General features: G+C 46.6%; 2 protein-coding genes across 5 annotated transcripts in view; one reads left to right on the forward strand and one right to left on the reverse strand.

The window, feature by feature from the left end:
- Positions 1 to 1,012: 1,012 nt before the first annotated feature.
- Positions 1,013 to 15,143, forward strand: ism1 (isthmin 1). 2 transcript variants are annotated; one of them, XM_061228223.1, is made up of 7 exons: positions 1,013 to 1,189; positions 1,929 to 2,213; positions 9,228 to 9,446; positions 9,934 to 10,174; positions 12,334 to 12,477; positions 13,353 to 13,442; positions 14,499 to 15,143. In XM_061228223.1, the coding sequence occupies exons 2-7, from the start codon at positions 2,076 to 2,078 to the stop codon at positions 15,014 to 15,016; spliced, it is 1,350 nt and encodes a 449-aa protein (XP_061084207.1). In that variant the 5' UTR covers positions 1,013 to 1,189; positions 1,929 to 2,075; the 3' UTR covers positions 15,017 to 15,143. The 2 variants fall into 2 exon arrangements, with proteins under 2 accessions (XP_061084207.1, XP_061084208.1); XM_061228224.1 differs by having other exon boundaries at positions 1,948 to 2,213.
- A 5,824-nt stretch (positions 15,144 to 20,967) lies between these two features.
- tasp1 (taspase, threonine aspartase, 1) overlaps positions 20,968 to 24,872 on the reverse strand; it is a 36,006-nt gene continuing 32,101 nt past the window's right edge. For all 3 annotated transcript variants that reach the window (XM_061228747.1, XM_061228745.1, XM_061228746.1), the window contains one exon: positions 20,968 to 23,225. In XM_061228747.1, the coding sequence (XP_061084731.1) occupies positions 23,133 to 23,225 (93 nt within the window). In that variant the 3' untranslated portion in view covers positions 20,968 to 23,132. The remainder of the gene's footprint in view (positions 23,226 to 24,872) is intronic.

Raw genomic sequence — 24,872 nt, forward strand, 5'->3', positions numbered from 1 at the left:
GTCCTAATCTTGCTCAACCAACAGTACATTTAAGTGCTTACTCTAGAAAGTAAAAACTTTTTTTTTTAAACCCCGTCAGTGACCTGCATCAGTGTCACTGAAATAATTCCCATTGAATCTCCTCCAATTGGCCTTGGCTTTTACAAGTTAGAAGCTTTAAGTTTCTTTGTTTCTTTATCTGTTGACAAGACAAAATGAAGACATGGATAGGCTGAAAGAATAGCAATAAAACAATGAAGACTAAAACTCTAAATAATCCACCATTTGTTTAAGTGCCATGGCTCTAGAAAGACTAGTCGTCAAGGTATTTAACCTTAAGCTACAGTCCTTTGAAACCCTCAATAAACCTTTTTTTAAGGTGTTGAAACATTGAGTACCATTTGTTTCCGAGGTGTTGAGCTATGTACCTCTTGCCATTTCACTGTCTGGAGCAGGACTAGTGCAATCTACAAATGCAAACGAGCTCGGGCTATTAAACTGGTCGGGCTACTCCTCACGCTTCGCAGGGAAACAGAGCAATGCGCAACAGGTTAACAGTCTTTTGTAGCCTGAGGGGGAGAAGTTCACCAAGCCCTGACCCTTTCTAAATAACATGTCTGAAACATAGGGTGTCATTACTGATTGCATTTAAAAGTCTGGCTTTTTTTGTCTTCACTTCGTGCACATTTCTGTCCAACAATAATGCTGATTTCAAATTTGATCAAAAATGAATTGCATAAATGAACTCAAACACCAGGTTTAAGAATCAAACATTGCTACATTTTCTTGGTGAAAAATCTCTGGCTAGTTGCATGTGCATGTAGTCATGATTCAGATAATTTTGGTTCTGAGGGGGGTATACAAGTGCTAAATAAAATGTGTTTACTTGGTTGGAGATGATGCGCCTGGAGATTCTAATCGGCAGAACCGGTTATTGAAGGGTTAAATACAGGGGGAGGGGGGACTTGACAGCGGAGGGGAGTATATAAAAACATTAGACAGAACTCGTAGTACACAAACAGCGCGTGTGTGACTGAGAGGAGCCGTTACTGCGCGCAAAGGGAAGCGCGCTTTGCAACTGTGCGCAGCCTTGTTGCAGCGACCGCGAGCACACGCCAGCAACCTGACTTCTCTGCACAACGAACTGAACTATTGCCGCTACTCATAACTTGTGCGTTATCGGAGCAGTACAACTCACAAGAACTGGACTGTATGTAAAATTGTGTTTTTTATTTATTTATAAAAAGGTAAAGAGTTTATAAGGAGATACAGGAAAACTACAAAACTACAGCTGTGCAAGACATAAAGACATCTACAATGTGTCCACATCAAGTCCATGTCAACAGAGAGTATAGGGAGATAAACGTGGGGCTTATACGTTAACAAAAAGTCGCTCGAGGAGGCAGAAGAGAATGTGGCAAAAATCGAAAAGGACTACAACGGAAAGGCGCTTTATCAAGTGCATGTGAAATTTGCCTGGACTTAAAGGACAAAATTTTCTGCCTTGAAAAATTAGCTGCTTGAACCTGTCAATAGTCATTTATTGCCGTGCACATAACTGCATATTCCCGCGCTGTTCTGGAGCTCCAGCCGATGGGACTCTCAAGTGGGAAAGGAGTAGTTTCATATTGATAAACTGGCCTAAATAACGAGTATTGGATTGCAGCTTTAGAATCTGTCCCACAGGAAGCCTCAACGACTGGAATGTCATTGGATCTATAGGCACTGTGACTCTCTGGCTGAATAGCCTATTTATATTGAAAAATACTTGTGGAAACAGCCTATTTCACACAATCAATATTTGACTCTAAATTGGAGCACATGCAAGCCCAAAATCAGATTATTACTAAGGAGCGCCGTCACCTCAGCACATGGGCTTGGCCCCAGAACCAAATTAAAGTAGGCTAGTGTTTATTCAATTTCTTCACATTTTTTTCCCCTTAATTTAGTAATTTTTTAACCCCGAAGTGGCTCCGCGGTGGTGTTGCCGCTCCTCGTCCGCGGCGGATCCGGAGATCGGAGCATCTGCAGCGGGGGGAGGCAGTGGTGCATCCCCTGTTCCAGCGCAGGGTCCCAAAACCGGCCGGGTGAAAAGGATGGTTCGGCTGGCAGCAGAGATACTATTGCTATTGGGACTACTTCTGTTGACTCTGCACATCACGGTGTTACGGAGCAGTCCGCTGCCGTCGGGCAATGGGACTTTGAACCAAGACCAAAGCACGTCGCTGCCGGAGGTAGGTTTGGTGTTTAGGCTATTTTTAAACACAAAGTCGCGTGGCATATGCATTGCTTTGTACGTCAATCTGAAGGATTTCAGATATAATTTTACTGTAATTGCACAATTCCAAGCAGGTTTAGCATACTCATTAGATCAATCTTACTTATTCATTTTTCGCACACTTTATTGTCGACAACTTTCCTTGCCCTGATTTGTGCGCACTGTCCTCAGAGGTACATTCGAAGGTACCATGCCCTCAGAAAAGTTAAAGTTAAAGTTTTTGTTCGGGTTGGGGAATTCTGCCAAGGCCGGACAATCTGCAGCTCAGACGCGCAACTAGCCAAGGAGCGCTCAACGAAGTTTAAGCACAGTCACGTTGCAGTTGTATGGGAAGTGATTTTCGGTAAATTGAAACTGGTGTAAACATGTTTTAATTGCCTATCAGTTTCACGATGTATCTTGCTATACGTAGGCCGATACGCGATATGAATTTAGTGTGAAAATGGGTGGAATTGAATGCAAAATGCGTGTGGTGTTTTAAAACCGGTTGTAGAACGCTTGACTTTGTTGTAGCCTAGGCTTTAAAATGTGCCTATATTTCCACACGAATGGATTAAGATAGCTATTCATAGGCTACCTATTTTAAAATGGTTTGTTAAACAGTCTACATGTTGTTGTCGGTGTCAACTATTTTAAGTAGTGAAAACGCGTCAAATGACCTTAAAAGCAGTTCTGTTCTGTACCTGAAATTCGATTGTGGTCTTTGAAAAATAGGACCGGAAAACCGGGTTTGAAGAGACCAGTAATACGGCCGATGCACTAGGCTGTGCATTGCGGAAACACGTGGCGGGTATTATGGGTTAAGTCAAGGGAATCCATTACTGTAAAAAGACAGCAAAGCAGTTGAACAAACAGTTCTTAGGAAATCTCTCAATCTGAAAACGGGGCAAAGTTTAAGGTTTGCCCACCAGAATGTTTACAGTAACGGTGACTCAAAAGGTAGAACTCCAAGAAGCTTTGGAAAAACGCCAGCAACTTTTTCACAAATCTACCGCTGGGGGCGGTGTTTGTTAAAGTTTTATTTCACGTTTCTCGTTGCATGGAAGACTGTTGTGAATCGTTGTGAGCTCGTGTATGTCCATCACTATCACACATAGGCCAAATCTGACATTAGAGTTGATTCACCATATCATGGTCGATCAGATTTTGAATATTGAATGAAACCTAAGGTGCCTAATCTGTAAATTGGTGTCTGTGGTACATCCAGGGGAAACACTAGTCTTTAAGGGTTAACTGTTAGGGAACCAATACTGAACCTACAGTGGCAGTAACAATGAGCCGGAGCTACAAACGCAGTTGGCCATTTCAAAGTGAGAGAGAAGAGCGAGGGCTAAAATATATACAAATAAAAATAATAATTCTACAGTAGAATAGGGGATAATCAGAGACATAGCGGGATTATTTGTCTTGGTCATTAAAGTGCTGCAGTGTGCTTAAACATGTGTAACTATTTTCTCACTCTTTTTTAAAATTCTGGCGACACAGTAGTTGAAAGGAAAAATTAAGTGAAGAGACAGACAGAGGAGGATTAAACGGTAATGTGAAAGACATGGTGGCAATTGTATCCACCTCTACCACCTTAAGAATGATTTGAAGGAAAGGCATGAAGTTCTGACCAGTCAGAGGACCGAAGTGCTGCACATTGGCTGCTTTGAAGTTGTTTATTGGCCCTGAGCCGCGAGGTGAGAATTCACACCGTGGCCGTTAGCTTCAGACCTTTCCGGAGAAAGCCCCACATTTCCATATGTGAGCATCACCCTCGTCAACACAACCAGGAGCAACCAGTGGATGTGAATGGGGTTTTGTATCGGATGGCAGAAAAGGTTAATAGTGCAGAGGGCGGTTTTCATTGTCACTCCACACTTAATGGATCGGTAAAAGCAATCGATTACACAGCTAACGCATCTCTTGACCCTCTTGAATGTGAAGTGCAGCTGAGCTGTGTTTGACTCGAGCAGGTTTGGGGCGGTTGGTGTGTGTGTGATGTGCAGCTCAGCTGTGTTTGACTCGAGCAGGTCTGGGGCGGTTGGTGTGTGTGTGATGTGCAGCTCAGCTGTGTTTGACTCGAGCAAGTCTGGGGCGGTTGGTGTGTGTGATGTGCAGCTCAGCTGTGTTTGACTCGAGCAGGTTTGGGGCGGTTGGTGTGTGTGATGTGCAGCTGAGCTGTGTTTGACTCGAGCAGGTTTGGGGCGGTTGGTGTGTGTGATGTGCAGCTGAGCTGTGTTTGACTCGAGCAGGTCTGGGGCGGTTGGTGTGTGTGATGTGCAGCTCAGCTGTGTTTGACTCGAGCAGGTCTGGGACGGTAGCTCGCATTGCTTTGGCATTTTACACTTTTGGCCTTGAGCTGCCTAGGGCATGCCAACATGTCAACATAGCACTGCATTCTGGGTTACGACTTTAGTTGTATTCATTACATTATTACATTACATTACAAGGAATTAAGCAGACGTTCTTATCCAGAGCGACGTACAAGGAAGTGCAGATTGAACACAGGGACAAGTATGAAGAGAACCCTAGAGGACAGTACGGTTCTAGGTCCTAGTGTGACCATACAGATACAATTGGAACCCTTGAAGAGTACATCAACTTACAAACTAGCATACCACGGTTGGCAGCTAGAATACCCCAAGTACAACAATACAATATCTAATACAATACAACAATACCTTAAGAATTCAAACATCACTGGCCTTATTCCTGGTGTTGGTGTTTTACCTTTTTTTCTAAAAGAAGCGTACATTAGGATACATACATAAGGGAATCATAAAATGTCTGTAATGTAAATGTAATGTAATAATAGAAGCCACCTCATGATGACCAGACAAAATAAATCCTGGGTATTTTCCAGTTGACTATAGAATATATCCCATGGCACATATAAAATTCTGTCATTTTTTGGGAATGTCTAATTGTAGTGGTACCATTGGCAAAGCAGTTTGGTCTTTTTTTGTTTCTTTGTAACTGTGTAACTAGGGATGGGGTACATACTGCAATGATTGCTGTCAAATGCAATAAGGATCACCGCAACCATGTGGCGTATTCCGTTTTACTAATTAATTCATTATTCCTAATGCAGGAATAAGCGTCCAAACTTCAGAGGCCATGTGGGGTGCATGATGGGGAAAAAGCATTGCCGGTTATCTATTGGGTGTTGATAGCCAATCAGCAGCAAGGTTGTGCAGTGTCCATGTGGTTGACAAAAATGTATCACGTGATCGTGTGTCACATGATCAAGCTGCATGACCTTGCTGCTGCAGAGGTAGACCTGGTCACCCCGTATGGTGCAACGCCCACACGCTGGAGTGAAACAGGTGACCGTCCGTAGGCGCTCCCGGAGACCGGCAGCTCTTAACCCTGAAACCCGACGCGCAGCCGCAGAATTCCCCCCCCCAAGACACGAGAAAGTGTGAAAGATGAGTTCAGATGCTTCAGGAAAAAGATCAAAGGAGAAGCGGAGGGCAAAGTTTGCATTCCCGTACGTACATGTAATATAAAGCCGAATGAAAGAGTGCAGGAGCGAAGGGTGTCTGTGGATTCATGTGGAAACTATGCAGAAACACGAGGTGCCTCCTTTTATAGGATGTATCTTTTTTCCCCTTCTGCCTTTATTATCTGTTCAGATACTGGAGGCTCACTGATGTAAGCAGGTTCATTTATCAATTTTGTAAAAGGCAGTATTTTGTAGACCCCTGTGACCACCCCTCTAGTACTGGGACCTCCCGTTGCACCCAGAACAGCCTGAATTCTTCATGGTATGGATTCAGCCTGGAAACATTCCTTAGCGATTCCAGTCCATGTTGACATGATCCCATCATGCAGTTTTGTCAGCTGCACATTCATTTATCTCCTGTTCCACCACATCCCAAAGGTGCTCTATTGGACTGAGATCTGGTGACTGTGGAGGCCATTGGAGTGCACTGAACTCATTGTCATGTTCATGGAACCAGCATGAAATGATGTGTGTTTTGTGACGTTATCCATAGATCAAATGTCCAGTTTTGGTGAGCCTGTGCCTACTGTAGCCTTAGATTCCTGTTCTTAGCTGACAGGAGTGGAACCTGGTGTAGCCTTCTGCTGCTATAGCCTATCCACTTCAAGGTTCAATGTGTTGTATGTTCAGAGAAGCTCTTCACCATACCACGGTTGTAATGTGTGGTTATTTGAGTTACTGTCTCATTAACAAGGAATTTTCACCCACATGACTGCCGCTAGCTGGATGTTTTTTGTTTTTCGCGTCATTCTCCCTAGACTCCGTAGAAAATCCCAGGAGATCAGCAGTTTATGAGATCCTCAAACCACCCTTTCTGGCACCAACAATCATTCCACGGTCAAAGTCACTTAGATCACAACTCCTTCCCGTTGTGATATTGGGTCTGAACAAACAATTAAAACTCTTGAACGTGTCTGCATGCTTTTATGCTCTGAGGTGCTGCCACATTTTGGATTGCGTAACCCCCGAGGCCCTGAGCATGCCGCAGCAGGGTCAATGGAGGAGCAGACTGAAGGGGAAGCTTTATTGCATGCAGATTGGAGACCTGTCTCCATAGATGCCTCCATAGATGTCCCCATGACTCAACCGCACCCCACGTACAGTCAGAAGAGGTGCATAGGTCACCCTGCAATCTATTAACTAAAATGACGTACCATCCCGGGGGATGAAAGTTCCTATCGCACTTTCAAACTAAAATCTAAATGGCTGTTGGTCTTTAGGTCATGAAGATTGCCTAATTTCATATGTGCATATTTCATGTTGTAAATGTAGCCGTTTTCTTTTACAACCTTTTAGTGCTGTTATATATGAGGTGTAATTTGCCCTCTAAAATTACAATAAGCGGCCGACACTTTAAGTGGCCGAATTGAAACTTTGTCGGCAACCAGCGAGCACACATAAGAGGGGAGATTCCAAGTTTTCAGTACTTGGGTAAAACCCCCAAAAATAAATGCGTACACACACACATGCACACACACACGAACACACATGTACACACATAAACACACATCCACACATGCGCACACACGTGAACGCCTGTACACACATAAACACAGACACACACATGAACGCATGTACACACATAAACACACATCCACACACACACACACACATGCACACACACATGAACGCCTGTACACACATAAACACAGACACACACATGAACGCATGTACACACATAAACACACATCCACACACACACACACATCCACACACACACACACACACAGACACACACACACACCAAGAGAAGAAGGGGATAAAGAACATTGAGGCATCCTTTTGATCAGCCTGTCTACTCTATGTGTGTACCTGTCTGCAGTGTAAGTATAGCAGGCAGCTGGCTGTTTTTAGATGTCGGTGTAAATGGGGAGTAATTGCTGGCTCTATATGACAGGGAGCGCATGCCGCGTCTGTCCTCGGTCGTGTGTATTTACGTCCGTGCGCAGACTGGCGAGAACACCGCCGCCAGCCAACACCGCGCGACACGTCCCCGCAGCACTGCTCCAGCTTGTGGGGGCCTCGCGGGAAATTCCATGGCAACGGACGTTACAGCCGCCAGACATTTGTGTGATGATGTTTTATACAGCTACATAATAGAGACTGATACAAGCTCCTGTAACCATCAGGAGCGAATAACCCAGCCGGTCTCTATGGGACTTCGCCATGCAGGTGTACTGTATTTGTAACGTTGGTTACTATGGAATGGCCCATGGGAGCATTACAGCTAGGGCTTAAACCGGCCAAGACCTGAAGACGTTTCTTGACAAAAAACATGGGAAATTGTGTTTCACAATGCGTTTTCCATGTTGGGACCTCAATACACATTTTTGTACTCACAACAGGGGGCAGCCTGTATCCTAGTGGTTAAGGTACATGACTGGGACCTGGTAGGTTGGTTGTTCAAGCCTCGGTGTAGCCACAATAAGATCTGTACAGCTGTTGGGTGCTTGATCAAGGCCCTTAACCCCACATTGCTCCAGGGAGGATTGTCCCCTGAGTCTAATAAACTGTAAGTCGCTTTGGATAAGTGTCAGCTAAATAACAATTATTCATTTATTAAAATTTGTCCACAGGTTAAGAACAATGTAATCAGCCTTGATTGAAAATTAAAGCATGCTAGTGTCTGTACCAGCAGATCACACGTCCACTTGCTAGTGGATTATAATGGTTTTATGTCTTCCAACAAAAACCGGGAGACTGAAGATGACTAAGAGATGGATATAGACAGATAAAAAGTGTGAGAACAATGTACTCATTGTCCTTGAGTCTGTTAGTTTGAATCACAGTACAGTAAGTGTTTTGGTCTACAGCATACTGATGAATCAGGCTACAGTAGTCCTGGGGCATTGGCTCTCTGCTCATGGGGGTAATTTAATAATGAGAAGAGGGATTAAACAGTGATGGCTGGTGTAAATATAAAGAGTGGAAACTGTTTGGGAAGGATTAAACGAGTGTCGCATCACTTGAGCCCAGTTGTGGTTGTTGACTCCCTCCTTGGGGAGAGGGTGTACCCCTGGTTTTGTGATGTGGGGTCACCACCCATCCCCGACTGTGTGACCCTGGTTTCCCCAGGCCCCACCTGACCCCGGAGACCCGTGGGTGGATTTATGATCGGGAGGGTCATGGTCACTGCCGTTTGAACTGGAGTCGTCCTGAAATATTACTCTGCTCCTGCTAAGTGGCCTTCTTGCAGGACACACGATGGCTTTGATCTTCTCCTGGGGTTTGGAGGGCTTTTGGTTTTGTTTTTCTGAGGGAGGTCAGAGTTTGCATCATTTCTGGTCAGAGTGAGTGGATGTTAGATCGGGGGTGTCTAACATATGACCGGGAGGGCCGCTGTGTCTGCAGATTTAGAGACAATGGTGAGAAATTCTACTGCTCCCCCAAGAGTCCAGTTTGAACAGTATCTGAGCTGTTGCAGTAGAAGGTAACGGTGCGTGACCCTTTCATTAAAACACTCTCCATTCCCTCCCACAGAACAGTCTCAGCGCAGAGAGAGGCTCCTCCTCCTCCAACCCGCTGTTGCCCGGCGACCGACGCCCCGCCCCCACGCACCGGGCCTCCCAGCCGCGCACGCAATCCCAGGGTGCAGCGGGAGACCTGCAGAGGGACAGGCCTGGGGCCTTCCTGCTGGACCTGCACAACTTCCCTGACCTCTCCAAGGCCGACAACAACGGGCAGAACCCAAACATTCAGGTGACCCGCAACGCTGCCAAACCCACAGCTCTGCTGCCTGAATAAAAACACAAAACCAACTTATTTAGTTTAATGCATACAAGCTTTTCCAGGTTTGTAAGTACTGGAGTTTATACCCTGTAGAAAAAAAAACTGCACAAGTTTTTAAATCAATTGGTAGCTGGTAATTTCAAGTTCATAAATATCCCAGACGAGCCCCCAATTCATCTGACGATCTCAGCGCCAAAACATGACACAACCAGAAATGCAGATTGAAAGTAAAATGAGGGATTTTATTGATGCAATTCCACGTCAATCAGCAGCACACAGCGAAAGTGAGAGGCTTTTACAGCTGGTCCCTCCATGACTAGATAGTCCAAGACCAGCTGCTGTCAATCTCCGAATTAGGCTGTAGCCTAATCAATGGGTTGGGATGTGACCCCGGGCCTTTGCACACTGGTCCGGGGGGTCAGGTGACCCCGTCTGAAAGGTGCCCTGTGACCCTCAGGTGACCATCGAGGTGGTGGATGGGCTGGAGGGGGCGGGGCCAGAGAAGGGGCGGCGGAAGGAGGCGAAGCCGAGCTGGGCGTCGCCGGACTGGAGGAACTGGTGGCAGCGCTCCAGTCGCCCCGACAACCAGGACCTCCCCTACGACAGCGGCGCCGACGACAGCAACTTCCTCCGGCCCCTGGGGGACTGGGACCGGCGCGGGGCCACGGGCGGGGCCGGCAAGGGCCCCACCGAGTACGGTGAGTGTGTAGCAAGAGTGAGAGAGAGCGTGTGTGTGTATTTCCTGAAAACCGGAGCCTCAGCAATCCCCCACACTTGCGACCGTGCTGCGGAGGTGATGTCATGGCGTTCCTCCATCCTCTCTTAATCACACGGGCTTATCTCCACGGAAACAACCGCCGCCATTAAAGCTGGGCCCCAGGTCCTCATCCCGCCAGCTCTGATTGCATACGACCCCATCTGTGCTGAGCCTGGTGCCTGTGAAGCTCCTCTCCGGGTCCAGGCTGGGAGCATAAGGCCAACAAGGCCCCTGCATTAGCTGGTCCTGCTCCCTGCATCCATCATGCCATCAACAGCATGCTTCTTAAGTGTGATAAGTAGGGTGGTCACTGTCCAATCTCTGGCCCTGATTCATGTGTCATCATGACGAAGAACACCAGTTTAACAGGGCCAGTATTCTCATCCTGCAGAAAGAGCCTTCTTGTCAATTAATTATTAATGAAATCAAATCAACTGCATGTGGACAGCACTTTTTTCATCACTCAAAACTCAAAGCTGCTTTACACAGTAACAGAAGGGCAAAAGAGCAAATACCAAATTTCTCCTCCTCGGTAATCTACATTAAGTAATTAAGTAATGATTATTGATCGCAATGTTCCCACACTTATACACGCTGCGTTCAGTGTATAGAACTGCAGCAGACATTTTAGTGTCAGGTTTTATAGGAATTATACATAAAAAAGCAATAATGTTACCTGCATAGAAATAGTTTAATTGGAGCAGATATCAAATCTGTAATAATATTACATGGACAGATATTGTTGAATAAGATATAATCATATCAATGAAACAGTTTGCAGTGGGGGAGGCTCATAAAAAATGTAAGTCTAAAGAGAGGAACCCAAATTAAATAAAAATTCAAGGTTTAAACTGTGATTACATTTGGTACAGTGTCAGCAAGAATAACTTTGAAATCAAAAGTAATTGATTTTCCTGGCAGAACAAATATAATTTGCTAACATAATTGGATGTCTTATCTGTTGACCGTCTTATTTTAATGTGAGCCAGTGGACTTTCTGCAGCTGTTTCTGTTTCCGAATATCCCCACCATTTCTTACACGGCAATTTAAAAAAGGCATGTCATTTTGGATTATCATTTTCTTTTTTCATACGGAATATTTGCACTCGCTGTGCTTCTATCAAATCTGGGATGACATCTGTCCAAGGATAAATTCAGTTCCTTTTTTCTCAGCACTGGAGGATTCCCTCTTATGTCAGACTGTGATTGATGTTTCTGTCAGTAAATGCTGGGCTGCTGTTGTTTTATCCGCCAGCACGGATTAAGTGTTTCCTTCACAAAATAAACAGACTGCATCAGTGTGCACTCTACCATTATAAAGTGCCGTCCATAAGTATTTGGACAGTGATACAAATTTCTGTTCTTTTGGCGCTGCACTCCAGTACATTGCGTTTGAAATGAAACGAGATAAAAGTTCAGACTGACTGTCACCGTTAATTTGAAGGTATACATGTACATCCATATTGGGTGATCCATGTAGGAATGACATCCCTTTGATATACAGTTCCATCATTTTATGGGATCAAAAGTAATTGGGCAGTTGGTTTCTCCGCCGTTTCTGATTAATCGGGTGTATTCAGTCACTTCCTTATTGCAGCTATAAGAAAGCTTTGAGTATCTAGTCTTGATTCTAAGATTTGTATTGCCTTTGGAGTCTGTTATTGCTGTTTGTCAATATGAGGACGAGAGTTGGACCAATGGAAGTCAAGGAAGCCATTATGGGGCAGAGAAATGAGACTTTCGCCTCCATACTTTACAGCTCTAGTTATGGGGCTCCAGTTCAGTGAAGTGAACTTCCTGCACTGAGTCATGTCGCCCAGTCACCAAACAGGAATGCAGGACAGGAATCAGAAAGCAGTCCTCACAGGGATAGAGGAATAAGAAGTGTGAATTGATGCGGATGTGAAAGAGTCTGGTGTGTGTATGTTTGTGTGTCTTTATCTGTCTGTGTCGGTTATTCGTTGACACATGTGCAGACGGGGCCAGGCAGTGCCCCAGTCTTGTGAGAGCCAGTTCCAGAGGTATGCTGATGATTTGCTGGTGGCTAACCTTGACCTCGCTCCCCCTCTCCCCCTCTCCTCCTCTCCCCCTTCCCTCCAGACTACATTGACGGAGATGGGGACTGGAGTTCCTGGTCAGCATGCAGCGTTTCCTGTGGCAACGGGAACCAGAAGAGGACCAGGTCATGTGGCTACGCCTGTACAGCCACCGAGTCCCGCACCTGCGACATGCCAGGCTGCCCAGGTGTGTGTGTGTATGTGTGTGTGTGTGTGTGTATGTGTCTCCCACTCTAGTGTGTCAATGTGTGCGTGTGAGTGCGAGTGCGAGTGCGTGTGTATGTGTGTGAGTGTGTGTGTGTGTGTCTCCCACTCTAGTGTGTCAATGTGTGCGTGCGTGTGAGTGCGAGTGTGTGTGTCTCCCACTCTAGTGTGTCAATGTGTGCGTGTGAGTGCGAGTGAGTGTGTGTGTCTCCCACTCTAGTGTGTCAATGTGTGCGAGTGCGAGTGTGTCTCCCACTCTAGTGTGTCAGTGTGTGCGTGCGAGTGAGTGTGAGTGAGTGCGAGTGTGTGTGTGAGTGTGTGAGTGTCTCCCACTCTAGTGTGTCAGTGTGTGTGTGTGTGTGTGTGTGTGTGCGCGCCAGTCTGGTCTGTGTTTCCACTCCTGTGTGTGTGTGTGTGTGTTTGTGCGCGAGTGTTTGTGTCAGTCTGGTCTGTGTTCCCTCTCCTGTGTGTGAGTGTGTGTGTCAGTACAGTCTCTGTGTTCCTGCTCTCGTGTGTGTGTGTTCTCCCTCTCCTGTGTGTCTGTGTTCTCTCTCCTGTGTGTGTGTGTGTGTCAGTATCTCTGTGCTTCTGCTCTAGTGTGACAATGTATGTGTTTGTGTGTGTGTGTGTGTGTGTGTGTGTGTGTGTGTGTGTGTGTGTGTGTGTGTGTGTGTGTGTGTGTGTGTGTGTGTGTAGGCGAGCAAAGCGACTAGCAAAATATTGGTCAGTCTCCTCCATTATAGGCAATCACTGTATATAGAGGAGAAGATGTTTCTTTGACCCATAATGTTTCCTGAGAACATGAGCGGTGTTTAGTTTGTCATTGTTGTAGAAATATAATTCTGGAATGTTCCACAGGAATCGAGGATGCCTTCAGGACAGCAGCCACAGAAGTCAGCATCCTCGCTGGAACTGACGGGTTCAACGCCACAGAACTCTTTGGCGTGGGTAAGGCCCAATCCCTTTCCCCTTGTTTGTCTATCACGGGACATGTACGCTTCCAGATAACTAGTCTTCTGGACTCCATCTGGACTCACGCCACCAAACATAAAGACACACATACACACACAACATCTGCATCCGTCCAAAGCACCATATAATTCCAGAAGCTCTCGGCATTCCTGAGTTCTGTGGCGTGTGACATTCCACATTCCAAGGGAAAGATGAAAGCCAGAGGGACAGGAAAGCGAGGCACGGCACTGTCGGAATCTCCTCTCCCCCCGCTCCCAATCCCACAAACACACCCAGACGCACAAAGCCTCCTGCCTCACTCTGCTCCATTACCCTCTTACCTTACACGCAAACAAAACTGAAGAAAACATTCATTTACAGTGAAATCCGTAAGTATTTGGACAGTGACACATTTTTTGTTGTTGTTTCCGCTTTGTACTGCAAAAACAACATAAATGTCACTGTCCAAATACTTATGGACTGCTCCATAGCTCTGAAAGATACCCGGATAATTCACAATAGCTTTCATCGGTAGACCTTCAAGGGGAGACAGGAGACAAATTCCTGTTACTCCAATGCTACTTTGAACTGTGGCGGGGGTAATAACATACAATCAGTGAGCACTATATTAGGTAGACCTGTACACCAGCTTGTTAATGCAAATACTCAATCAGCCAATCATGTGGCAGCAACTAAATGCTTAAAAGCATGCAGACAAGGTCAAAAGGTTCAAATGTCAGAACGGACAAGAAGTGTGATCTAAGTGACTTTGACTGTGGAATGATTGTTGTGCTAAATGTTGAATCAATATATGACAATAATACTGGCCCAGAATTCGATTTTCCCCATGAAGGATGGGTAAAGTAATATTGTATTGTATGCATTGATTTGAATTCAATGCATACAACCCAGGTCTGTTTGTATGGTTCTCAGAAGTGAAGATACCTTTTCACCATTCATGTGAAATGTTGAATGTATGCGCGACAACCTACTGGCCCAGAATGACCTTGGTTATACGGAGCGAAGACGGTGACCGTTTTCCCTTTTTCGCAGACACGGACAGCTGCGAGCGCTGGATGAACTGCAGGAGCGAGTTCCTGAAGAAGTACCTGCTGAAGGTGACCTCCGACCTGCCCGGCTGCCCCTGCTCCTACCCCACGGAGGTGGCCTACGGCTCGGCCGACATCCTGGACCCCGCCTCGGGCCGGCACTTCCGCTGGAAGGACGCCAGCGGCCCCAAGGAGCGCCTGGAGATCTACAAGCCCACGGCGCGCTACTGCGTGCGCTCCGCGCTGACGCTGGAGTCCACCACCCTGGCCTCGCAGCACTGCTGCTACGACGACGGCATGCGGCTGGTCACGCGCGGGAAGGGCGCCGGCTCGCCCAACCTCATCAGCACCGAGTTCTCCGAGGACCTGCACTACAAGGTGGACGTGCTGCCCTGGATCGTCTGCAAGGGCGACTGGAGCCGCTACCACCGGGCGAGGCCGCCCAACAACGGCCAGGGGTGCGTCGACAACCCCCCGGACGAGGACTACTACAAGCAGTTCGAGGAGGCCAGGGAGTTCTGACCTGAGGCGTGAGCCTAGCGCGTGAAGTCGCCCGCGTTCGACACGGACAATTTCGGCAAAACGGGCGCGACGTTTGGGCTCCGGGACTGTTCTTTGGACTCTACCCAGAATTCCATAGCTCCCCCCCCCCCCCCCCCCCCCCCCCCGGTTTCGCCCAGTTTAATTTAAGTTCCTCTCACCGACAGCGAAAAGGGAACTCCAGTTGGCTTCACTGACAATGACAAAGCACGGTCCTCATATTGTAATTTCATAACTCTTTCAAAGCAAAACTGTATGCAGACTTTATTACAATTCTTCTGCGGAAAAAGACTCGTTTGAAATGTCAGTCATTGGGCGGACTTCAAAGGGAGGGATCGTTTTAATTTGCGCTGCACGAAGGGAAAATAAACTTGCCAAGGACCTTCTTGGACGGCGACCATTGGCTTCGTCTGTGTAGTGCAAATTTTAGATGACGTCATGGTGTAACATGAGGGCTGCCCTCATGAGCAAATGGAGTGATGTTTCCAATAACGTCTCAGCTGTGATGTTAATGTATTGTTTCCAGGGCAGTTCTCACACAGTCACAGGGGAACGCTGTGACGGCCATTTTGTATAACCTTCTCAGATGAGGTGTGGTACATTGAATAACCAGTCAGTCAGTCTGCACATTGCTTGTCCTGCAAGTTCAATACAGTTTTACAGGGAGACTATGTTTTGTTAAATTCAATTTAAATTAAAAATGGTTGATCTTGCCCCAGTGCATTCACTTGACTTGAATATACAGGTTCCAAGGTAAGGTTATATGCTTGTTTATTTAGCATGCACCACTTAAAAGTAAGTAATCTGCAGGCCTGTTGTTTTCTTATATCATTTTATTTCTGTTCCAGGCCACTTTTGCTGTAAAAAAGAAACCCCCTTTGCATTATTTTTGTAAAGTATTTATTGATCAGTAGTTTCTGTGTGTCTGACGCATCAGTTTGCGTACAGGATGTGGTCTATATTCAGTGTATGCAGAAGGACATCTGGGCTACATACTACATGTAATAACAGGGGACATGAATGTTTTAAATAAAAACCATGAATGGAATTGAACATTAAAATGCCCTGTGATGTTTTATACACAACATTATACAGTGCAGTCCATCAGTATTTGGACAGCAACACTTTTTTTTGTTTTGTTTTGGCTTTGTACTCACAGTTTAAATAAAACCTCCTTTTTGGGTGAACCATGGAGGAATTACAGCCCTTTTTATACATAGATAAACCCCCCCCCACAACTTTAGGGGACCAAAAGTAATTTGAGAAATTACCACTGAAAACAACTTAAACCTGGAGGTCTGCACTTTAACCACGTATTGATTGTTTTATTTCACCTGTTTGTTTTCCGTACTCACGGACTGCACCGTACCTGGGAAACATTGTGCTGTAGGGAGATTTTCATTCTCTTTTTTTGTTCCTACATTACAGCCCCTTCCCTGGTTTTGTAAAGCTAAACTCACCTGGGGCCTGGTTCCATAAACAGGATTACAGAGTTAGCCGGAGAAATTTGCAGAGTAAAACCCAGAACTTGCCCAAATCTGGAACATGGACTGAATTAAAAAGAGCTGCTCCGGGTTTTGCTCTGTGCATTTATCTAGCTAACTCTGAAATCCTCCTTTGTGGAACAGGCCCCTGGTGACAGGGAGTATTAATCCCATCAACTCAAACCTATCTATCAAGACCCCTGCAAGTTCCTATCCCGCCCAATATTATTGTGCAGCGAGGAGACCTCTTCCCCACACAACGTGGCTAAATGTCTGTTTGGCAGACATTTTCACATTATCCCCTCTAATTTTACACGGAATGCTATCTCTCGCTCACTCTCCCACTCGCACACACAAACACTTAGGATAGAAATGCTTTTGCTTTAACCAGTTCAAAATAAAAGCCTTGGGTTATATGCTCTGCCTCGTTAAGTGGCCTAGCCATTGTGTCAAAGCAAGAGACCATTGCTCTGCAAAGAAGCCACTCTCCTGGGCTGCTTCCAACTCACAGAATGCTCTCGTGTGTATTTGGTAGCACAACATCTATGTAGCATCTGTATTTAAGAACAGTGCCATCTATATCACGGGAAAATTTACAAACCAGGAACTGTAGTGAAGTCTTCATCCCATCAGCCTGTGAGTGAGCTGTGTGGGAGACATTGGCTCAGGAGGTAAGAGGTCATCTGGCAGTCAGAGGGTTGCCGGTTCGATCCCACCCTGGGTGTGTCGAAGTGTCCCTGAGCAAGACACATAACCCCCAAATGCTCTTGACGAGCTGGTGGTGCCTTGCATGGCAGCCAATCGCCATTGGTATGTGAGTGTGTGGGAATGAGTGAATGAGAAGCATCAATTGTACAGCGCTTAAAAGGATAAAAGTGCTATACAAATGCCAACTGTGAAGGGTGGCCATTTTGTCACTGTGTGATGTGTTAGAGGTGTTAGAGGACCAGACTAGAACAGAAGCCCACACCCTAAATGGAACGCAGCAGAAAAGAGTGTGAAAAGCAGCCTTTGGGATTTTAAACAGTATAAACAGATGCTGCTCCTGTCAGCGCGCATTACAGTGTACGGTGTAAGGCCCAGAGCTTAGCACTCGCTGCCTAGCGACGGGGGCGTTTGTGCGGCCTCCCGGCCGGGCCACAGCAGCCGCCCCCCGCACGGCGCAGATGTGGGGGCTGTTTTTAGCCGGCCGCTCTGCCGCTCTACGGGAGGTGCAGCGCGCAGCAGGAAGCGTCTGACCGCACACGCCACAGGGCCCTCGCAGCGGGGGGTGGGGTAATTACAGGGCCGCCTCCCCGCGCCGTCTAATCCGGGCTGGCTGACCCGGCGCGTGGGGTCGGGGAGTCTGACCGCCACCGCAACCGAGGGCAGGGGAGGGTGGGGGGGTGCCAGAATCACAGCTGAACAAACAGGTCAATTGACTGCTGAGCCAGGAGCGGGGCCTCGTTTAACCCCTACCCTCACAGAGCACAGCGTTAAACTGAGCACAGCGTTAAACTGTACTGAGCTCACAACACAGCGTTAAACTGAGCTGAGCTCACTAAACACAGCGTTAAACTGCTGAGCTCACAACACAGCAGTAAACTGTGCTAAACACTCACAGGACACAGCGGTAAACTGTGCTAAACACTCAGAACACAGCAGTAAACTGCTGAGCTCACAACACAGCAGTAAACTGTGCTAAACACTCACAGAACACAGCGGTAAACTGTGCTAAACACTCAGAACACAGCAGTAAACTGTGCTGAGCTCACCGAACACAGCGTTAAACTGCTGAGCTCACAACACAGCGGTAAACTGTGCTAAGCACTCACACTCACTGCAGTGAACTGTGCTCAGCACTAGCTACAGGTGTGTTGCTTACGCTCTGAGAGAGCACCTGGGGAAAGCAGCACTCTCCTGCGGGAGCCGATCAGGGTGCATTGTGGGTGTGGTGGAGGAGGGCGTGGGGCAGGGCCGGGTCTGCACAGTATTTTAAGCCAGGAGTGACCCCCGGGGGAACGGCCCTGGAGGAAAGACAGGGCCAGGGTTTCGGGGCTGAGGGAGCGAGTGCGAGAGGCAGGTTGTTGACGGGGGGGGAGCAGTCTGATTTATCCCGACAGGAGCGCTCGGTATCCCAGGGCCGCGGCCTGTGCCTTTGATCTTTATTTGCGGCCTGGTCTGGATTTAGGGCCGCGCTGAGAGAGAGGCATTCGACACGCAGAGAGAGAGCATCCCCGTCTCACCTTAAAGGGCCGGCGTCACTTTTCAAACGCCCGGAGCGGAGGGGAGGGGGGGAACAACGCTTCCACGAAAACGACGGGGCCTCAGAACGGTTCCAGTGTCTGGCATATCGCGGCGGCCCCGTGGGGCCTGAGATTAACACCACTGAGACGGTAAACACTCAAACAACAGGGAACATTACATTACCGACGCTTGTATCCAAAGCGACATACAAAAAAGTACATATCAAGGTCATTAGAACAAGCTAAAGAAGGGGTCGGATAAGCTGCCATTCACAAAGACCGTCACAACGAATAAGTTGTACAGCCATGAGCATCATTTCCAGTGCACATGGCAAATAGGCCAAGTAAGGAATTAGGACTAACTAAAGTAGCGAGACAATACAAATACAATATAAATATAAATACAAATACAAATACAACTGCAACTAGATTAGACTTCAAAGTACAACAAGGGGCTAAAAATGGCCAATGGCAATGGATCAGGCTCTTCCTGCAGTGGAGTCAAGGTGCAGTGTGAAGAGATGAGTCAGTGAGTCAAAATGGGCAGGTGTGAGTTTCAGACTTCAAACGAGAGAGCGACGACCTCATCCCCACCCCCCCGCCCCCCCTCCACGACTCACTCAGGGCCAAACGCGCCGTCGTGACAACCAGGAATCCGTCTCCAGAAGAGCGGAATATATTTACGCACGTAAACGTCTCTATCCTGCATTCCCCACGGACAGGCCCGGGGCAGCGCTCCAAAACCAGCAGCTGGCCCAGCTTGGAATGAAGGCAGGAACCGAAACATTCGTTTAAAAATAACGTGCCTGTGTTCTGACACTGGGGTTCATCACTTTTCGAACCGCGGTCGGTGAAGAATTAAAATAAGAAACTGACATAAAGAAACCATAGCAGGACTTCTTTTTTTTTTTTTTATTACTTTTTTTAAACATACTATTGGTTATTTATAGTTGACTGGCATCCCAAAATGAATTATAATTGTCTCAACGTTGCAATGACCCATGAATCCCAGTTCCATGAACCGCAACACACAGAACAAGTGCCTCAACTAGAATACAAAACAGAGGAGGCCCTCCTTCATTTTGCACCAGGGGCCCCACAGGGGTCTAGAACACACTCTGGGTCCAGCACCAGGGGTGTAGAACACACTACATTACATTATTGGCATTCGGCAGATGCTCTTATCCAGAGCGATGTACAGTTGATTAGACTAAGCAGGAAACAATCCTCCCCTGGAGCAATGCAGGGTTAAGGGCCCAACGGCTGTGCAGATCTTACAATGGGATTAGAACCACCCACCTTGCGTGTCCCAGTCATTTACCTTAACAACTAACGCTACAGGCCGCCAGAACACACTCTGGTTCCAGCACCAGGGGCATTGAACACACTCTGGGTCCAGCACTAGGGGCCCTCAGGGGTCTAGAACACACTCTGGGCGCAGGCAGGCCTGCTAAAACAAGTCTGGGACTAACAGAAATATTTTGTGCTGGATTTATGGCCACCAAAACAACAACAGGACGTGTAGCCAGAAGGACACGGCTGGGTTTTAAGCACTCGTGAAAGGATCTAAAAAAAAAAATAGAATCAACAACACAGGGGTCAGAATGCCCTGACAGACTCAACACTAAGGCTGTCAATTAACTGTCATTTCACATCAGACTAAATGATTTGTACATTCAGCCGCTTCAGTTTTTCTGGAAGGGACTATTTTTGCCCTAGGTTATTGTCCAGTGTGTAATTTATCTCTAGACTATAAATCTCTGGCAGCCCACAGTTAAGATTATATGATGTGTGGAATTGGGAGACAGAAAGGAGGATGGACAGAAAACCTTGCACGTTTTAAAAAGAAAAACAAAAAACAAATTCTCTCCACAAATGGACACATGGAGAGTACCTCTGCTCTCAAACTCTCGGTTAAACCAGAGGCTACGAAGGTACTCACTTTTCTTTGACAAAACGGGAAAAAAGTTCATCAAAAACATATTCAACATTCAGTTGAATTTGCTGTGCTCACATCTGCCCAAACAAACAAGGTGGTAATCGTTAATTCAACTGGACTAAACAAGGCATGTGTGAAAGTGTTTTTCTTTGTGCTCTTTTAATTCTTTAAACGTCAATAAAAATAACCAAAACTAATAATGTTGCAATGCGATAAACACAGCAGCCAAATAATTGATTCATGTAGATGAGATAAAATGTTTAAAAATGACGCTGGGCATCTGGGAATGTTCATTGGTTTACTGGGCACGGCATTAAGAGAGTAACACAACACAGTAGCTTTAGACTTCTGGTCATATTTAAATACTAATTTCAAGTAACCATCTGAAGCCGCATACAAAACAAGCATTAAATCATATATACATTCATCTATACATAACAAACCAGTTTAAAAGCAAAACAGATTAATAATATTGGTGAAATGAATCTTCTGAATACTAAAAACAAATGTTTTTCTTAATATGGGTTACCCAGAGAAACTCCTTTGAAAGTTCACTTCCCTTTCACATTTTGCGTACTTCGCATAACAGCACCAGTTGATATTTATAAATATCTAGTTTATTATTTCTTATATTCTCTATTCATTATAAAATACTGACCTCTGCAAATTTAACTATACAAATATAAACTGTATTTTTAAGTCAGTAACAGTCTTGTTTGGAAGAGTCATTTGACTAAACCCTCCTACCAAGTGACAACTACACACCTGCAGGTACAGGAAGTTCTCCTGGAGTACACACCTGCAGGTACAGGAAGTCCTCGCGGACTACACACCTGCAGGTACAGGAAGTCTCGTGAAAGGTAGACCTCTGGACTGCACATCTCAAGAGAAAGGCAGCCCCCAGGACTGCACTCCTACTGCGACAGGTAAACTCAAGAGACTGCACACTCTCTGGACCACACGCCTGCAGTGATAGATATATTTGGGGTCTGCTCAACTCAAGAGGCAGGCAGACCAGGAGCCTACCAACCTGCAGTAAGAGGTCTATCAAAGTGCATCTTTTTTCACATGCAGTTCATGCCAACACATTGGTGAGGTTTCTTTCATAATAATGTTATGCTTAGTGCGGAGTGGTAGGGGTCTACTACACCATGACCAAGAGAAGTACACAATAATATTCCATGTTTACAACTAAGAGGCAATGTAATTAAGATTTTTATGAATATTATTTTAACTATACAGTCATACATAGTTCAAATAACTAAGTATAGGAATGGGTAATTACTACAGCATACACAATGATAAGGTTTTTCTTAATATGGGTTACCCAGAGAAACTCCTTCTCCTTCCTACATCACTTCTACTCATATGTACATGTACACCTGATTATTTAATTGCATTTAGTCATTATTGAATAAATTAGTAAGGAAAGTAAATGCAACAGTCCTGACTACTCAACATGTCTTCATCAAACAGTGTACAGATATGCCAGGGCAGGTCTTCTCATCTCACAATACATTCAACAGGCGAACAACCGTGACATGTTGGTCGAAGAAAACGAACAAAAGAAGTTAAAGACATTGTCCACCCTGTTTTCAAGATCGTAGCTTATACAGACAGCAATGATGCGAGTAGGTAGGCAGTGCTTTTAAGCACACACAGAACAGAGATATTCTGACAGGTGTAGTTACACACACACACACTCAGCAAGATATTAAGCCAAGTGTTGCTACACACACAAAGAGCAGAGATATTATGTTAGGTGTAGTTACAGACAGACAGACAGACAGACACACACACACACACACACACACACACACACATATAACAGAGCAGTTATATTCTGACAGGTGTAGTTACACACACACACACACTCAGCAAGATATTAAGCCAAGTGTTGCTACACACACAAAGAGCAGAGATATTATGTTAGGTGTAGTTACAGACACACTCAGCAAGATATTAAGCCAAGTGTTGCTACACACACAAAGAGCAGAGATATTATGTTAGATGTAGTTACAGACAGACAGACACAGACACACACACACACACACACACACACACACACAAAAGAGATATTCTGGCAGGTGCAGTTACAGACACACTCAGCAAGATATTAAGCCAAGTGTTGTTACACACACAAAGAGCAGATGTTAGGTGTAGTTACAGACAGACAAACACACACACACACACACACACACAGAGCAGAGATATTGAAGGTGAGACTGCAGATGTGGATTATGTGGACAGCATTTTGCCTGGGGGAAGAGAGGAATAGATGTTGGGCAGGGGGTTTCTATAGTGCACTAAGTAGAAAAGCCCACCTCATCTAGATATGTGCCCCCGGCTCACACCAATTTAAAGAGCTAAAGCTTATTACTGCTAGGAGGCTGTGTTTAGGGGTTGGGGGTTTGGGGGCAGTGCGTACGTTGCTGAGGAAGACTCCAGCCTCAGTCCGCGAGGCTCCCCAGGCGACAGACCCCGCCCTCGATGGCCAGCGACTGCCCGGCGACCGCTCCGGGAGGCAGCCTGGAGATGTGCGTCTGCGGGCACAAGAGAGACAGAGCGCCCAGTGTTCAGAGCCGCAGGAGGAGGAGGAGGAGGAGCAGGCAAACACAGCTGGCCGGGCCGAGGCCTCTCCGCCGCCTGATCAGAGCGACCCAGCATCCCCGGCGCTCGACCTCCCCCCCATCCCCGGGGCGGGGCGGGGCGGGGAAAGGGCCGCGTCACGCTGCCGTAGAGGTGCCAACTTTGTTTTGGGCTTTTCCCAGGGCTGACCCCATGCACTCAGACCCCCCCCCCCCAGGGCAGACAACCCCCCACCCAGGGCAGGCAACCCCCCCAAGGGCAGACAACCGCCCCAGGGCAGCTGTGTGGATCTTATCATGGCTACACTGGGGCTTGAACCACCAACCATCTGGGTCCCAGTCTGGGTACCTTCACCACTAGGCCACTGGCTGAATATAGAGTTTGTGTGCAGACTGTCCCCTTTAATTTACATCTATATCAGGTGATCTGTGTTGGAATAAAATTATGTTAAAATCAACAGTTTGGGAACATTGTTAAGAAGAAAGAGAGCACTCGTGAGCTTAGTAATTGCAAAAGAGGCCGGTAGGCCAAAGACAAATAATTATCGCCATAAGGAAGAAAAACCGTAAAACACCTGTCCGACAGATCAGAAACACTCTTTGGGAGGCAGGCATGGATGTGCCAGTGACTACTCCCCGCAGAAGACTTCAGAAACAGGTCTAGAGAGGCTGCACACTGCAAAAGACAAACCACTACTTAGCTGTAAAAACCAGTTGGCCAGGTTTCAGTTTGTTAAGTAGTACCTAAAAGAGCCCGCAGAGTTGTGGAAAAATGTCTTGCGGACACCTGCCTGTGAAACATGGTAGTGGGGGTGTTTAGCTTGGGCATGTATGGCTGCCACGTGCTGGCTCACTGGCCTTCACTGATAATGTAACTGTGCTGATAATAGCATGTTATAACAGTGGTGGAAGAGAGACTTTCCAACGCTCTCGAAGAGCGAACACCCTACTATGAAGAGAACCACCTCTGTGTGTGCCTTGCACCTGTTAAATCGTGAAGCCAAGCGCCAACTGAAGGTCAGTTGGTCAGGGACCCCCCTTGAATACTGTGAGCACTCAATCTACCTAGCGGTAACCCTAGATAGACGTCTCTCTTTTAAGACTCACATTGAGAAGACCAAGTGCAAAGTGAGTGCAAGGAACAACATCAGCAAGCTCACTGGCACAACCTGGGGTGCTAGTCCACAGACACTGAAGTCAACTGCACTAGCTCTCTGCTACCCAGTTGCCAAGTATGCCTGCCCTGTATGGGAACGAGCTACCCATGCAAAGAAGCTAGATCCCGCTCTCAATGCTAGTTGCCGCCTTATCAAAACCTGTCTGAGATCAACACCTACTGACCGTCTGTTTATCCTGGCAGGCATAGCCCCACCAGAGATACGACGAAGTGCAGCAAGCAAGAAAGAGCGTCAACAACAGGCTACAGATGAAAGACATCCTCTCTTCCGTCACGTGCCAACCCAAAGCCGCCTTAAGTGTGTCTTAAAGTGTGTCACCCCCCCTTGAAACATCGAGCACAAGCAGAGAAAGAGTCACTCAGTGGGAAGAAAGACTAAGCAACTTCCCATCAACAGCAATAGAGCTAAAGGCAGCACCTCCTGA

This window comes from Conger conger, chromosome 18, assembly GCF_963514075.1.
Source record: "Conger conger chromosome 18, fConCon1.1, whole genome shotgun sequence".
Classification (NCBI taxonomy): domain Eukaryota; kingdom Metazoa; phylum Chordata; class Actinopteri; order Anguilliformes; family Congridae; genus Conger; species Conger conger.